Below are 18,298 nucleotides of genomic sequence, written 5' to 3' on the forward strand. Positions count from 1 at the left end.
TTGAAACTGGACTCTAATTTTGCCATGCAGGGAAATTAGCATAACAAAACGGGAAGTGCACAGTAGTCAAAGTTTAATGGTCGCTCATTGTGAGACATGGCTTTGTTGACAACCATGTGACCACTGTGCTGATCAATGGATTTGTTTATCAGTAAAGGGGTTAGGGTTATCACAAGGGATACCTTTTAGAACCAGGCTTACTATTAGGTTAGTATGACCAATAAACAAGTCCAAGATAATCAAATGGAGGTTCATTAACTAACAGCGGCCATTTAAAGTTCATTGCACCCTTACAACCAACGAAAAACTCCTTAATTGTGCCTTCTCCATGAACTCCAATGCATTTAACAAAAATTGCATAGTTGCAGGGAATGTCACCAAATTTGCAGAAATTTCCCAGTCTTACTCATTCTTAACACAGAACTGGATATACCAATTTAACTTTCTTTGAAAAACAGTTACGTTCAAGTAATGCATTTTGTAACAACTGTCCTGTCAAGGTTGCCAGTGTGCTTATTTCAGGACTCATCCAAACTTTCAAGCCCTCAAATGTCTACACCATGACAACTGAAATCCAAATAGAGGCTAAGATGGCACTTTCCTTGGCTGTAAAGGATAGGAGATTGTAGTTCTGCTTTAACAGCTAGCATTTGCTGAACAATTTAGAGCTTACAGGGGACTTTTTAACTTTGCTCTGGTGGGTGCCCAGTGAGGTGGAGGAGTGGAGGAGTGAACGGGAGCTGAGTATAAGCAACAAGGAGGAGGGGGAATCAAAGTGAGCCTGTCCCTTTGCCTTCATTGGCTAAACACATGTACACATGTTTTGGAAGTATTGCATTTCCAGAACTTATAATAGCATATGCAAGAAGTATATTGAAAAGGCTTATTCAGTGTTCAAATGTACTGTAATACTTATTGGAGTGTGTTTATAGCATTTGTTATTTTGTTAGAACCAGTTATTCTACATTTAATGTAACAAACAGAGGGTACATACCAGTTGTTGAGAAATATAGTGTAAATGTCAGGTGTGATGAATATCTGCTTAAATAACTGCAAAACAGAAAACACCTTTTAAAGTACACGTGATGGATTATTTCTCCCGGCTGACAGAGGATGCTTTCAAATTCCCCAGGGAGTACTTGACTCACAAGTACAGGAAAATCCAGTAGCCTCTCCATCACTGCAGACCCCATGCGGAGGGTGAGGTAACACTAGAGCTGCTTCTCCCATGTTGAACCTTATCTCAGGAATTGCCCTTTGGCGGTCTGCTCACAGCTCTGTTACTGCAGATAATGCAAAGACAGCACTTGCTAGTCTGCAAGTTTTCCATTGTATATCCTGCAGAATAACACTCTTCATGATTACTGGTGGATAGTGTCTGCCACTGTTAGTAGGCACTCCAAGCAAAAAACCCCCCACCCCCTTTCTGCCAGCTGTCCTCAGATGATTTAACTACTACTAATGCAGCTACTCGCCAACCTGTTCACAGCTGCCAGTCCATCATGAAGGGGAATGCTCCAGCCAACTTGATCAGTGCACCACCACATCACCAGTATGCAGCATCCCACTATACTTGGCATTCACACAGCTTATGTCCTCTACTTGCCTTGCAGGAATCCATAGGTTCCTGCGGCAGGAATCCCAAATTGTATAGTGTGAATGTAGCCTTACCATGCTCTCTGCTGACTTGTTCCCAATTATCTCTGTGGACTACAGAATACCTTCTTACTTTGATAGGGATAAAAGGACAGGGGAGGTGTTCTGTATTTATAACACATTTTCTGCCCTAGGATGACATTGCTCCTCCTCCATAGATACAGTACAGTGAATGAGTGCTGTTATCCTAGGACAGAAAGTGTGTTAATGCAAGGATCATTAAAAAAAACCTGACAAATTTAAACTAATGTTGCCATCACTTCAAAATACTAGTGAGCGAGAATAAAAAAAACTAATTTGTGCTACTGGGTATAAATATGTTTTCATTTCTTGAATGGCACAGGAAAAATGAAAATAAGGTAAAATGCTTGTTTGTGGTGCAGAGAATATGTGGCAAGTGCATGCAACAAGGAGCAGCAACTATGTAGGATCCTAACTCCGTGTTGATTTATTGATTCTATCAAATATTTGGCATCTGCAGAGGGAGAATGTAAAAAATGGATCAGCTAGCTTATAAAAATCTACGGCACTACAAGTAGGACCAACGTTTCTGGGACCTAGATGCCAAATGGGAGCTTATGAACAGGACCAGATTTACTTTCTCTGCTACTCCAAAGCCAGGTTCCTCAAGGTGCCCCCCTCCCCACCAATCCCCCCATTCCTCCAATGGAGACTGGCAACCAGATGGCGGGGGCGGCCGGTTTTGGTTTTTATTTTTTTAATTAACCTGTCACCTCCAATACAGGAGTTTTAGCACAGCACTGTGCTGGGTCTCCTGTGACAGCTGAGATGCGAAGGCTGCGAGTGTAGCATTCCTGTCTCAGTGTTCACACGTAGCAGACCGAGAACGGACGTTCTCCGCTCTTCTTACCACTCTTCATCCTTAAAGTGACATTAAAGGATAATTTTTTTCCCTCCCTCCAATGTTAATTAAAGCACTTACCTTGTTAATTAAATGATGTCTCTTAATCCGATCTTCCTCTTCTTTCCACCGCCCCGGTGGCCTTGTGGCAAATGCGGCCCTGCTTATGGATTTCCCTTCCCTCTTCCTTTACCCCCTGAGGGTGAAAGTTCCTAATGGGGACACAGAAGTAAAAGCTGGACCGAGGTTCTAACCTTTTTCCGCTCTATCCAAAACTTGTTTTTTCTTGAGTTCAACTTCCATGTTATATGGCACCATATATAAATTGAACATATATTTGTGTATTTGCATTACAGATATTCACGTGTTAAGCATCTCCTACATGATTTGGATGAATTGGTTGACACCGCTTTAGATTGGATTGAGTTTTCAACTCAGCAGGGCTCCAGCCTATCGGCTCCCAACAGCACAAACCAGAATGTGACCCTTGACCCGAGTCTGTGGAACCACATGCCCCTGGTTGTCATCGATGAAAACGATCCGAATAATCCAATTGTCTACAACATCTTTGATGGCAGCACAGATAATTTCCAGGTCAATAATGCCACCAAAGCCAACCAGACCTACAATGCCGACAGATATAAAATAGCCATACAACTGGTAAGAATAATCATCCATCATTCTTTGATCCATTTTATTAATTCTTATTTACAGCTAAGCTCCAGGGAAACAACCAAAACAACCAAACCAAAAACAACCAAAATATCCCCATGAAATACATGTACTGTATATGAGAGCTATATGAGAGCCAGCCAAAGGATTTGCGCTGTTGGCCATGCAGTCCTGCAAGTTCTGTCTGGAAGGTCTTCTCCTCCCCTAGTCTGTGACTGGACCATAAATGGGGCAGCACACAAATTAGCTCATTACTCATTCGTCATTTTAGAAACACAGCCTGGTTTCCATTTGACCTTTGCCAATCACGTTTGAAGAAAACCTGCCCTCATTCTACCCCTTGTCAGCTTACAGTAAAACTTTGGACCAACAGCTAAAAGGTTGAAACATATATGTTAACTTTTTACCTACCAAGAGATTTGTAAGGCAGGATTTGTTATTATACATTCACAGCTTCCAGCAGCCAGATGAAGTTGTGTCTATCCATTGTGTTTCATCCATAATTTAGGATATAGTTTGGCAATTTGTGTAGAGGTTAATTTTGCCATAGGATTGTTGGAATGTTAGAAACATGCAGCTTTCATCATATGGGGTTTGCTGGCTGGATTCAATTTAGGAGCCACCCATTCACATTAGAGTCCCCACTGTCACATCAGAATCCGCCTTCACATCAGTAGCCCCCTTCACGTCAGAGCCCCCTCCTTTCACATCAGGAGTCCTCGGTCTTTCCTTCACATCAGAGTCCTAACATAGCAACATTTTGAGGCACCCATAGGGAAGCCAGAAGCCACCCCAGGGTGTCACAGCACTCTAGATGAGAAAGGCTGATTTATATAATTCTGGTCTCACCAAAAGGTTTCTCTGATAATCATATATGGATTTGCTTTTAAGGGGTAAAACAAAGGTAACAGGTAGTGGAAACAGTTGCAGTGTTGTTGAAATAAATAACCACGGTGAAGATTGCTGCATGAAGAGTTACATTAAAGTAGAAGAGCTGCTGGATCATGGTATGTGAACTGCTTCAGACCAGGGACGCACGGTCAGGGGAGGCAGGTGAGGCAGAGCCTTGTCTAGTATTATGGATGAAAAAGCTGTCAGCTTCAAGTCTGAGGCTGACAGCTTTATCTCCATTCAGAGTGGCTTGTAGCAGATTACACAGAAGGGAAAGCCTCCCCGCTATGTAATCTGTCATGGACTAAGCGCTGCCTGTTAATTACAGGTGACACTGCATCTGGCTTTTTTTTTTTTTTTTAAATTGACAATTTTTATTTTGAAAGTTGCATATAGAAAATACAAAACTTATGACATCATTTGAGGTATCGAGCATAATCAACATTCAACCAGAATGCATCTGGCTTTTGACAGCTAAGTTAGGTTACACATCAGCGGGCTTCCCCACTGGTTGTGTAGCCTAACACAAGAAAAAACACTTAGCAAGTGAGGGACAAGAAGGCCCTGCCTCCTCCCTGCGCCTCCCTCCTCCACATATAGCTCAGTGACAGGGTTGCGGGTGTCAGCGGGCTGGGGGAATGCCTCACCAAGGAAGGACCTTACTGCACATCACAGCTTCCGACTCACTATAGATATCCTAGATCAAAGGTAGGCAACCTTGGCACTCTAGCTGTGGTGAGACTACAATTTTCATCATGCCTCTGCCTCTGGGAGTCATGCCTGTGACTGTCAGAGTCTTGCAATGCCTCCTGGGACTTGTAGTTCCATCACATCTGAAGCGCCAAGATTGCCTGCCCCTATCCTAGATGTTCCAGTGAGTGTATGCACAGAGGGAGGTTGGGTTGTCCAATATGAAGCCATAGGTAGGAGAAGGGATATGACTTACCTACCAAATTACCTATGCCTTTATATACTTCATGTGCACTGTTGTGAACTGATGCTGCTGGATTAATTTATAAGAACAGATAGCAGAGCGCTTCAGATACTGTTTTATATAATAACTCTTATGTGCCTTTTACACTTAGAGCTCATGCCAGGTCTTGCAAAGTCTTCTCTAATCCCTTAAGTCTCCTTATATTTGCCTTCCTTTTCTGCGTGATTGCTGTGATTGCTGCGACAGCCGTCACTGTGGTTTTGATAATCTAACATTATGAGACAAACTGAGACATACCGCTCTCAGTTACAAAATCAGTAGAAACAGGTTCAAAACCGGCTTGTATTTAGTTGGCAACTGCAAACATTAAGGTCCCATTTACTGTTTTGTGGTGCATTAACACGCAATATGGAGCGAGTTAATGTGGGTTGCGTTAACGCAGAACATTTAAAAGGAATGTGCTGCCAACACACCCTAACTTGCTTAAAAGACCCTTTTTAAACAAAAGGACAGTATGAGAAATTACAGTACCTCATTTAGATAAGCATATATTGATGGATACATTAAACCAGTATAAATATACATGAGCACTGTGTTATCACATGGTAAGTTAATTTCTATTGAGAGGGTCCATAGTGTCTTGATGGCTGAATATACTGTAAATGGGGTCTTTCCACAAGTGTTATCACAAATAATGTTCTTGAAACAACATATGAATGCATCAAGAAGGGTAAAGAAACAATTGTGAAATGGGTGCTATAGAGCAAAATTAGATATTCTAAGCTAGAAGTCAACCAAATGTATATAAAGTCAGGTTCCACAGTTAAGTCACATTCATTGAGGAGAGGTAGGGGTTTCAGGAGATCATAGGCTGATTGGTCCCAGTAGCCCATATCTGTAGGAAATTGTTCAATTTTCCCCAGGTTCTGGCCATCCAATTTCCCATCCTATTATCCTCCATAATATTGGTTAGATCCATCTGAGATGGGTCAGTTGTTTTTATCCATCATAGTGGAATTTGCCTTCTAACTGCTGTAAGAATGTGTGCTGATATCTTCTAAGAATTTTTGGGTATGTCTGGAAAAAGAGAGGCCAAGTAGATAATGGATTGGGTCGAAAGTGAGTATTAAATTTAGGACTTGTATGAAGTAAGTCAGCGACCCCCGGTATACTTGTATCAAGGGGCAGTACCAGAAAATGTGATAAAGTATAGCAACTGAATACCCACATCACCAACATTCCTTAGGGATAGGATGCAAGAATTTTGGAGTTTTGTACCAGAATGTAAGAATTTTATATATGGTTTCTTTTAGGGATGCACAGATACCAGTTCAGATACCAGTGCCGATACTTGGCATTTTCATGAGAACTACCAGGGTTGCAGCGGTTGCAGCTGGGACCTAGCTCTGGCGCTCCACCACTGTCCTGAAATCATTAGCCTGTATTGTTTTAAAAAAACTGTCACATGACAATAAACAAAAATGTATCAGTACTTGTATCTGTAAGTACTTGGACAAGTATCAGTACTTGTAAAAATGGTATTGGTGCATCCCTTTATATATGTTTATAATAATAAAATCATACATTAAAACAGAGATGTACAAATCCCAGGAGCTCCGTGTGCTCCTTACAAATGACAGCTGCCTACTAACTTATGTAATTTTTCTCTAGTCTAGTCATGGAGCTAGAAAAGTATCTGTACTTGTACTTGTACCGAGTTTCTTTATGAGTTGTACATATCGAGGTCTTGGATGCATTCTTCCAAATCTTGTCCCACAAGGGCAGGGATATTGGGCACTGGATAATTTACTTCTACTTTCTCTTGTATACATGTTGACCCTCTTTCACTGGTCTGGCAGCATAATTAAGTTTATAAAGATCCATAATCATGTGTAGCTCGAAGAAACCATGTGAACAAATGGCTTCAAAGATTGTAGAGTGTTGCAATGTGACAGTAGTGCAGCCAGTGGACATATAATGTTTTAATTGTACGTAAAAATTTGAACAAGCACATGGGGAGGTCACATTTAGTACCTAATTCTACAAAGGTCCTGAGCCAACGAGAGACCAATTTGGCTACATGCATGAGTTGGAAAAGTTCAGCTTGTGCCCAAGCTAAAGTGGTAGGTACAGAGAAACTGTCTGGTATGGCAGGGTTATGCAGGATATTAGTTAGGGGTGGGAGGCAAGGGAAAATGTCTCTCTGCATTGACAGATAGAAACTGCAAAAGGCATAGATGACAGGAGAGGAACCTTTAGCTTTCTAGATATTTGTTTACTAGGGGGCCACACCAGAGAGCAGGAATACATTGGAAAGATACATCTATTTTCAATCTCCATCCAGCTATTGTAAGCATGTTGGGTAGACCAAGATGAAATGTCTCGGAGGTGAGTGACATCATATTTGAGTAGGTCAGTCACAGTTACAACCATAATTCCACTGAGTCATAAATCAATCTGCTTTTTACTAGAATGAAGGAAACAGTTATAAAGAAAATTATGTCTTAGATGATTATTAGAATGTTCGAGTTTAGCAGTATAGACAAATTCTGTCTGTATCGGTCAGATGGATGAATACAACTAAGGTCTTAAAATGCTCTGTCTCATAGTATCTAGCTATGAGGTTTAGCCTTAAAGATGACACAATCTCCTGGCACAAGGTCCCAGCCACATCAAAGCCATGTAATCCTTGTAAAACCCTGTCTGCATAGCTTTAATAGACGTCGGTAAACAAAGCATTTGATCACATGAAGACACTTTGCAGTCATTCTCAAGCAATCAGAGCAGCAGCCAGAAATTGTAAATTCACTTTTGTACAGAGTGACTTTGTCACAATAGGATTGAAGGTCACAACCGAACGTTGTGGTCTTAGCTGCTATATCTGTGTATGAAGATATTCTTTATATACACTACAGTATGTGATATCACCATTAGCAAATGCCTTGTAATTAGGGATGCACCGATATCGAAACTACTATCAGTATCGGCACTCTTACTCGCCCAAATCCTCTTCCGATACTTAAATCTCCCCATTGGGGACACATACAGCCAGGGCTGTCCCTATATAAGAAGTAAGGAAGTTATGTAAAGTTTGGCAGGCTCAGCATCTATGTTAAAGCGTATTCTCTGTCTGTTGCTTCTGATCATATCCTTGGATAGCACCATCTATTGGTTGAAGAGAAGAAGCACAGCCCTATTCCCCTTTAAAGCAGTCAATGGATATAGGGGTAGCAGAGCCATGTGGGCCACAGCTTCATGTTGCTTCTGGCTTATCTCTTCCCCATCTACTTATAAGCCACAAAATGCAATAGGCGGACTCACTGGCCAATAGGAAGGCAAGGAGGAAGGAGTATGCAGATGACATCACAACGAGGTTACCATTTGGTGAGGAGACCATTGGATTACTGGTTTCCACAACTGGAAGAGGCACCTGTGAGGCACATGGATGGTGAATGAGTTAAAAAAACAGCTGTAGAGGTATTTTTAATAAAAATGTGAATAGGAGAGGGGGTGGGAGTGAATGGGGGGTTGTTATTTGCCCAAAGATGAGCTTTAATTGTTATGTATAACAGTTCCAGGAATCTATTACCTCCCATAAAGATCACAGTACTCCCCCTGGCAATGCTTTTATCTGCTTTTCTCTCCAGAAGGATAAAGGCATCTTTGTTCAAGCAATAGCCAGGGTTAGCATCTACTTCCTGGACTGAGATGCTGGTTCAGAGACAAAAGAATCTAATTCTTGGTGCCCGTGCATATGCCTGACACAAATCAGTCTCTGCTGCCGCCTCTCACTTTGTAACATGCTAAAAAGTTACAATGTTACAGTCTGCTAACTGGGGAGAGGAGATTGAGGAATTGCTTCCTCCTGTCTGCAGCAGACCGATGACATCATTGGAACCTAGGCAAAATCAATTGACTTCTTTTGCATAAAGCACGGATTTTTTTAAAACAATTATATACTATGTACTTATATTATATACTGTTCTGTATATAGTGACAGGTCTGGAATTTATTGGAGCAGACTAGTAAAGTTCTTTTGTGGTCCTCTTTAAAACTAATAAGGATAGTAAAGTACATTTTTATCTGTAAAATAGAGGTCTGTGTCTCACATATAATATCTTCCTCCTTGGCTTTTTCCTACAGTGCACTAACAATTACACGCAGTGTATGTATCGGAATTTTACAAGTGGTGTCCAGGCGATAAGAGAATGGTACCTGCTTCAGTTCTCCAGCATCTTTTCCAAAATACCACTAGAAGAAAAGGTTAAAATGGGGTACCAAGCAGAGGACATGATTCTGACCTGCATGTTTGCAGGACACGCGTGCAGTTACAGGTACGAAATCTGAGAGAGCCAAGACAGTGCTGGCTATGTATTTGGTAACACAACTGCTTCTAATAAAGTTATTTAAGTGGGAGGATAATTAAGCAAAGCGTTGCAGTCACGGCCAGACTTACTCTCTCTGCTGCCGCAAGGCCAGGTTCCTCAATGCACCCCCCCTTCCCGCCAACCCCCCATGGAGAATTGCAACCAGATGGCGGGGGCGGCTGGGTTAGTTTAAACATTTTTTTTAATAATTTCTTTTAGTTTTTATTTATTCTTTTACTTTTTTCAATTTTTTTTTCTTATTATTTTTTACTTTTTATTTGTGCAGCTTTCCCCCCTCACTGTTTACACAGAGCAGAGCGGAGAACCCACTCTCCATGCTGAAGAGAGGATCTCTGGCCGGTGGGGAGAGAGGTAGATGGCGGGGAGAGAGGTAGCCGGCGGGGTGTGGAGGGGCGAGGTTTTGGGGGAGGATGGACGAGCAGGCTGTGCTGTACATTTGTAACCCTGCTTGCCCAAAGCAGGGCTAAATGTAGAAAACAACTACCCGCCCAGCACCTGCAACTACGATAGGAATCCCTACTGCCCCTCTGCTCCCTGCCACCCTGAGGCCGGGCCTCGGTTAGCCTTGTGGGAAAATCCGGCCCTGGTTGCAGTAAACCTCTCCTCTAGTTTCTTTCACTTTGGCCATGCATGGTATGCTCCTGATCCAACTATGCATTCCCTGATCAGCCAACCACCACTCTTTTCTAAAAAGGACATTTGCCTAAATGCCAGGACTCTATACCTTTTAGATGTTGAGATCCCATCATGCCTTTCTGCTAGAACCTTATGAAGGTCAGCAGAAGCTGAAGGTTACTTCTTTTGATACCTACCACCTGCCCCTGACATTATAAGCCATAAGCCATTCAGAGACAGATATATGAGGCACAGTAGTAGAGTGTTGTCCCTTCTTCCACAACCACTGATTGTTGTGTTCTATATACTTTCAATAGTTTGAGCATGTTCTACATTTCATGATATCGAAAGATTTGACATAAAGCATATGTAATGAAAGCAACAGCAACAGTCTTTATAAATGTTGAATTATTGCCTCCATTGGTTTTCGGACAGGTACACTTTCATGCTGATATTGCTGTCCAGAGCTCTCTATTAACCCGGGCCCACACTACATGAACAGTAACCCAAAATCAAGTGGTGACATCTCACTTGCATCCCACAGTTCAGAGCATGTCCCTCTATGCCTCACCTACAGAGAAGAGCATACTATGATCTGCCAGCTCCGCCAGTATGGCTGGAAGTCAAGATTTACATTTGGCAACCATCCGGGCTTGTGGGTTCCAGTGTGCACAGAAGCAGTTTTATCGAGATTGAGGGGTGTGGATGAAATAATTTCAGACATTACTACATATGTATGTGGTGACAGGTTGTATTTAAAGTCCTGACAGCAAGCTCATAAATGTTCTGTAGAAGTGTGCGCTTTCTGAAACGAGACTGAAACTGCAAGAGAAAATGTATAGCTGAAGCTGGCTTTATCTGGATTTTTATTGCCTATTTAGATAGAGAATACATTCTAAAATATTAATTATTTACTTTTGATGGTATTATATACTGACACTACTTTAAATGTAATGTTGCATGCTTCCATACAGCACACGTTTATTGCTGACACCACTCAAAACAGCAAAATATGATTCACCCCCCACCTCCACTCCCCTCTAACCCTTTTTGTACTTGGTGAAGTAAGTTATACCTATCTAGTATGCCATTCAGGTCCCCCACCAGAGCTGTTTCCGGGTGCAGGGGATCACCCAATGCTGCAGATCATCCCTTGCAGGCTGGTCCCTGACACTCCACTGTCTTCAAGAGGACCCCACCACTGGACGGCCAACAGGCAGTTTCCATGTCACATAGGCAGTGACATGGGAACCCAAAGATGAACCGCACCAGATGTAAACTGAAGAGAAGGCTCAGGACTGCAGCATCATGTGACTGCGGCTTTAGGTATGGGCTCAGTTAGAGGGAGGTGAGAGGTAGGGATGTGAGGTGGGTTAACATTATCCTAGAAACCAGCTTTAAAGCATATCTAAACCAAATAATATAAATGTAATATGTGCAGCGTATTAGTCCTAAGATGTGGTGGCTGCTTTAGTTTTGATTTTTGCATGCTAAGAACATTTTCTACAAGTACAGAAAATGTAAAATCAATGCTCTCTTTTTCAGAAATTTCACTCATATTTTCCATCAAGATTATGGAAATTGCTACATCTTTAACTGGGGACAAGAAGGCCAGGAGCTGCTGGAATCTACTAACCCAGGAGCCGATTTTGGTAGGTCTTTGCTGTGAATGCCAGTGTATTAAATTATCAAGCAGAACTGGAATAAAAAAGCAGCCTTGGCATATAGTACACAGCCAGCGCTAGATGTACTGTCACAATAGACTATAATGCCTCACAAAGTTTCCACAGTTCTAGAAGAACATCAGTACATCAAGAGCCCCCTGGGGATGGGATGGAGGTGGTGGCTACAGTAGCCAGCACCATACTTGATCTTTACTCCCATGCTGCTCAGTCCCAGATGTACAGTGTATAATGTACTAGACTCAGACCTCTCTGTCCCTCTTAGCTTCACATGTGTCCCCTCTTAAGACATGATCCACTGATCTGTACAAAAAGCCCCAAAACAATGAACAACCAATTGTGATCATACTGTACTAGGCTAAACTGTAGAGTCTTCTCCTAAGTTGATGTATTGAATACTTTGAAACACTAGTATCAGGGAGAAGTAATTTGATTGCCCAAACAACCGGTTAATATTTGATATCATGAAGAGTTTAGGTGGCTATAGACAGTACAACTCAACTGTATTTTTGTACATGCACCAAGTAAGCTTTAAGTGTATGAAAAGCCTAAATGTAGCCTGACTGGTGGCCCCTTCACAGTGTCATCACAGCCATGGTATGGAACTCATCTGATCAAACTGGCCTTAATGGGCAGCTGCCAAGGGAGAAGGGAAGAGAAGAAACATGATTGCACGGAGCAAAGTGGTTGTGATTGGAGGGGGGGGGGGGTTTGAGCCGCATGGAGGAAGGGTGGAATTATTTTGTTGTGACAGGGTCGCTTTTAACATACTGGTAGAATTACAGGTTTGATTGAGCATATACACTGAGTGGCCAGATTATTATGCCCACCCTATCAGTACTTCGTTGGGCCACAAGATGACTCCATGAGATGACTTTGTTGGGCCGCCTCGTGACTCCACGAGATGTTGAAAGGTGATGGTGCCCTTCTATTGTCTTGTACCAGTCTTGCCACTCTCCGTTCTGCCCTAACATTGACTAGTCGCAGACGGCACAATTTGCACGTTCAGACCCAGATTTTTGGCAGTCCAGTCTTTAAACACTTTAACTATGAGCCCCTCTTGAACATTTAACGAATTCTGCTGTTTTGCTGATACTCGCTCCATGGCTCCGAGCGCCAACAGTCCTCCCACGTACAAAGGCTGTTAAATCGCGTTGTTTACCCATATCTTCAGAAAAAAAATCACTTTCACTGTCGTGGTAAACAACCTGCTTCCCTATTTATAATGGTATGGCCCTCTAACAACTTCAACGTGAAATTATAGCTAATTATAGCTAATTTGCCTACAAACGTCAGGTGGCCATAATAATCTGGCCACTCAGTGTATATTACCAGGCTGCTAGATATGTCCCCACACAAAAGGTGGCGCAATAGAGGAGGCATATAATCGGCATCCTGTCCCCATTCTTAGTTCTATCCTACATTCAACAAAAGCTGTGCTACTGATAAAAATGTTATATACAGTATATATTTATATATCTGTGTCCCTATATTAAAATGATGATGTCACAGCACTGGGATCGGTGATAATAGCGATGAGGCGAGGCAGCTAAACACCTGGGTGTTGTCACCTCTGAATCGGAGAGATCACCATTTGCTGATGACTTAATTATCAATTGAATTATCCTGAAGATGACACAGAGGTTGTTATTCACTGGTAAATATTTACAGACCTACAAAACTGTTTGTACTATGTAAGCTAAAAGCATAATTATAAGGGAATGCAATTATATAGTGTCCTTAAAAAGAAAAAAAGTATTGCTTACTTTTGCTGAGCAGTTATATAGAGATTTTTTGGAAAACATTTTCTCAAAGTGATGTCTTAAATTCAGGTTTCACATTTTTATTGCTTGTTGTACTAATATTCTATTGCAAACACAGATCTGTAGATTATTTGAGCAATTCAGCCAACACGACCAACAAATGCTCAGATGAAAATCTAAGATATATTTTTGTTGGTTTACTAAAGGAGTAAAGGATGATCATTTCGCTAAAGCCCCTGTCCCGGCACCGCTCTTCCCCTTCCACCCCTTTCATTTATTCAGCACTTATTAATAAAGTAAATGCCCTATGAAGTGTTTATTATACTCTATACCTAACATCGCCGTCCGTATCCTTTGCCGGTCCCACCACTGGTGGACAACCAGTGCTGTAGTCTGTGCCCAGTGTTGACTGGTTGCCTCTTTGTAACAACGTTGCAATCTCCTGGATTTTGAGAGGACCTCACCTCTGGAAAGCCAACAGGAAATATCCATGTCTCCCATGGAGCAACATGGACACGCAAAGGAGGATCCTCCTCCTCCGCAGGGAAAAAGATAGAGGACCCGGTAGCCACGACAAACAAATGCAGACTTAGGTCGGTAAAAGAGGGTTTTACAATAGGATTTTTATTTTCAAAAAGTGGGGGCAAGGTTGAGTGCCTGGAGTTTAGTTTTGTATTAAAGTTCATTTGTAAATCTATGGCCAGCTTTTTAATATTTTTTGCGAGTACAGACAAACATCTGTTGATCTCGAGAGAATTCCAGTGTCCTTGTCACTTTTGTGGAATGAATAGGTATTTTAAACGCTATCGGCTTTCTGAGCTATCTTTTGTGAACTACACAACCTTTCCTATCTATGTAATAGAGATGAGGAAAGGAGGAAGGTGGTTATAGTCCAAATCAAGAGAGCATAGAGCATAGATACACAGCAGTGAGGAAGCGTAGTCAACCTAGCGCAGGAAATGTGTTTTTGGCTTTAAAGTGTATCTAAAGCCAAATAGATGCCTTAAATAGATCTAATAGATCTCTGCTTTAATCAAGTTTCTAACATTTGTGGAATACAAAAATGGGTACTGGGCAAGGTCCAGAAACAGCTGGTCCCAACAAAGGGTTTTCTCTCTCTTGCTGCTGGTATTCAGAACAAATGCCCAAAATGTATCTATGCCCTTACTATTGTTGTCTCATGTAGCAGAAGTTGATGTTCCTGCCATGGTAGCCCTGCATACAAAGCTTCTGGAAGGTTTTTTTCTTCCTCCGGTTGACATACTGTATGTCCTTTTCCACGGAATGCTTCCAACCTCTTGCAGAGAAAAAAAACAGCTGTGGGTTGTTTCATTTTTTATTTGCAGTTTAAACAATGAAAGTCTTTTTTGTTATTGCAATTATGTGAAATTAACATTGTGTTTATGTTTTATGCGGATCATGCCTGCTTGAGCAAGGCAAGCCAGACTATTGATACACGCCTTCCCCTAAAGATAGAAATTGTTGTTGCAAGTTGGCCTTCAACATAAAAAAGTAAAAAGAGAAAAAAAAATCCCAAATTTGACACGTGTAAGATACTTCCACTACTTCTATTGCGATGACAACCATAAAGTTTGGGATTCCCCCTTACTTTCCCTTCTAACAACAAGGATCCCTACGACAAATAGTGAGGTCAGATCTCCCCAAAGAGGACAAAGACATTAGTAAAATCATGTAGAGATAAAGTTAAAGTTGTTATACTAGATTGCAGTCAACTAAAAGTCAACTCCTTTATTATATTATATACAGTATATATATGTATATATAGATATACAGTATATCGATATATATCCAAAGTAGAAATAGAGACACCCACGAGTCTTTATTGTTTTATTACATTTTATTGTCAATGTTTTGATGGAGCCCAGTTCATCTTTCTTAAAGGAGAACTATGGGGTCAGGGCTTTTCCCCATAGTTCTCCTTTGGGTAACGGGAGGACACAAACTAGTGTCCTACCGTTACCTTAAGCTCAGTATACCGCGAGCTACAGCTCACGGTATAGTGAGATGCCGCAGCCGGAGCGGATCCCGACATCGATGTCGAGATCCGCCCAGCTTCGTGAGTGACAGCTGGCTCTGCCTATCTAGAGGCAGAGCCAGCTGTACCCGCCCCCTCCCCCGTCCGATCCCCTAGTCAGCGCTGGCGGATCGGAGCGGGGAGGGGGGAATCCAGCCAGGATCGAGAGGTGAGCGAACGCCGGTATGTGTTCGCTCACCTCCCGATCTACTGAGCCGACCTGTGACAGTCTCATTGTCACAGGTCGGCTAGAGCTCTGAGGTGAGTGAAAAGCACTCACCTCATAGTTCTCCTTTAAGCAAAATAGACTGAGCTCCCTTGAAAAGTCGACATTATGGGAGTTGGCTACATTACAACACACACAGGGACCAAGGGGAACAAAAAAAGGATCTACAGCTGAGTGATACACAAATAAGATACATTTATGTTAATAGTTAAGGTACTTTAAATGCATTTTTAAGATTTAACTCATGAGTTTAGTGTCATTTTAAGCCAAGATTCCCAGCATGGCCATTTTCTGATACCTGAAAGAAATGCTAGTTCCAGAGTGGATTCAGCACTATCAGTAATGTTCCATGTAGCATCATTTCAGCAGCAGCTTCCGGTGCTGGTAGGGAGCACTGTGGGGGTGCGGCCCGCACCATGTGACATCAAAATGACTGACATTCAGTTTGGTGTCACCTCCCTCTGAAAAATTGGGCACTTGGTCATGGACCAAGAGCCCGACAGTTGCATGAGAGAGGGGGCATACCTTATCCCACGAATGAACATCACCTCCTTTCTTTGCCGGCCTCCATCACCAATATGGCCACCAACAGGCAAGTGCGCAGCGTGATTATGCACGTGCATGATGACGCCATGCACATGCGTGATGACGTCCATGCAAGGGGGTGTCCGGGTGACTCCACGCCTGGGGACATTCCTGGTTGGGAGCCTTGGCAGTAATGGTAACAGTTGACTTTGTGCATTTCCTTATGATATATGGTCCTAAAGTAGGATTGTAATAGCAATAAACATTTTGCAAAGGCTGCTTACTCAAATACAACATGAGTGTCCCATGTTTCTCTTCCCAGTTGGTTGTGGAAGTTACTTAACCATCGGTAGGACTTATTTTTGTTTTCCTGATTATTAACTTATAATTAATTATACATGTATGCATCTAGCAAAAATGCCAGATCATGATTTGTGCATTCATTAGTTCTTACTCATTTCCTAAGTTAATATTGATTCCATATGCAATAAGTGATCATTACAGAATCATAAATTATAAATTTTCTAACTAGGATTTACAATTTCTTTTCATTACATCCCTTGGTTTGTGGATAGCATCTGTCTGTAGACAAGAGAAAGCTTGATAAGAGCTGGACAGAGAAAAGGGGACATGCCTCATTTAGTTTTCATATATTGGGAGTGACACTTCAGATAAAAGAATAAAAGATTCCTGACAATGAAGATTGTCGCCATTGTTGGGGTAATGAATTACTAGAATGTAATTATGTTATTCTAAAGGTCAGATTACATCATAAAAACTGTCATCCTGAGATTCACTGTTCATTTTAGTTTCTGCCTGAAGACTTCCCTTAGTCTTAGCAGTAGCTCTGTTTCCAGTCTACAGTTGACAGTAACTTCATTGCTTCAAGGTGAAAAAAAAATTCTTGATGGTCAGGCCCCATTCTGACAGATTTACACCCAGGTCTCTACAGGATGATGCCTATATTATCTTGATGCTTATGTGCAGCTCTAGGCCACATCCTCATGTTTTTTGCTACACAGTTCCTAACACGTTGAAATGTATGAAATACAGTATACAAGTATAAAATATGTATAAGATGTAAAGATAAATCAATATAAATGAAACAATGGGAAGCCAGCTGCCCCATTAAAACTTGACAACCAAGACTTTAACCTTCCACTAATATGGCCCCCCTGCAACAGGAGAGGCTGGTGGGAGAGCATAAAGGATTTAGTTGTCCAACAGACCATTTTATCAAACACTTGACTGCCATAGCCAGTCTGTGTTATATCTCATTAGTGCTACCTTGGTTATGTTACCTAAAACCATGCAGATTATTTCCAGAAAGGACTCATAGGTTTTTGGCACATTTATGGATTTCTTTTGACTTTGTTGATGCTTGGGCAGGCAACAATCATTTCAGGGTCACAATGGCAGTTGTATGAAATTCTTGATGCAATTGTTCCAATGTGTCTGGACCACCTGGGTTGCATATATCTGTCAGTTTCAGCCTTTAACATAGATGTTTTTCTGATCAGTCAACACAGCCAAGACAGGGACATTTCAAATGTCCCAATCTGCCCATGTGTGAGTAAAGAGACATAATTGGGAAGTCAAACATTGACGTGTTGTCTGTACAATGTGCTGTCAAATATATGTTGCATGTGAAAGGCTGAATGTCTTCTTTGTTTTCCCCAGGGCTCAAGATGGTCCTTGACATTGACCAGGAGGAGTACATTCCCTTCCTTCAGACCACAGCTGCTACCAGGATGATTCTTCACCAGCAGAGAAGCTTCCCCTTTTTGAAGGATCTGGGGATTTATGCCATGCCCGGAACAGAGACTTCTATAGCCGTACTTGTGGTATGTTGATGGGAAAGTACACACAGAACAATGATATCTGATGGGACGCCAGCCAACTGCTGATTTGGTTGGAACTGGGTGAATCCAAAACGAGACAGCCTCATAATAGTTTTTCAAACATGTTTATAGCTGTTGTTCTAACAATGTTAACTTTCTGAAGGTGGATGTTATCTTGTGTATTTATTTCCAAGTTCTCAAGCTCCCT

The 18,298-nt window shown here is 41.8% G+C and overlaps 1 protein-coding gene across 2 annotated transcripts in view; it reads left to right on the forward strand.

Moving 5' to 3' along the window:
- SCNN1B (sodium channel epithelial 1 beta subunit) overlaps window positions 1–18,298 on the forward strand; it is a 68,838-nt gene that overhangs the window by 25,715 nt on the left and 24,825 nt on the right. For both annotated transcript variants that reach the window (XM_018552339.1, XM_018552340.1), the window contains 4 exons: window positions 2,875–3,178; window positions 9,159–9,349; window positions 11,564–11,670; window positions 17,930–18,093. In XM_018552339.1, the coding sequence (XP_018407841.1) occupies window positions 2,875–3,178; window positions 9,159–9,349; window positions 11,564–11,670; window positions 17,930–18,093 (766 nt within the window). The remainder of the gene's footprint in view (window positions 1–2,874; window positions 3,179–9,158; window positions 9,350–11,563; window positions 11,671–17,929; window positions 18,094–18,298) is intronic.

This window comes from Nanorana parkeri, unplaced genomic scaffold (assembly GCF_000935625.1).
Source record: "Nanorana parkeri isolate BGI_ZX_2015 unplaced genomic scaffold, ASM93562v1 scaffold85, whole genome shotgun sequence".
Lineage (NCBI taxonomy): Eukaryota > Metazoa > Chordata > Amphibia > Anura > Dicroglossidae > Nanorana > Nanorana parkeri.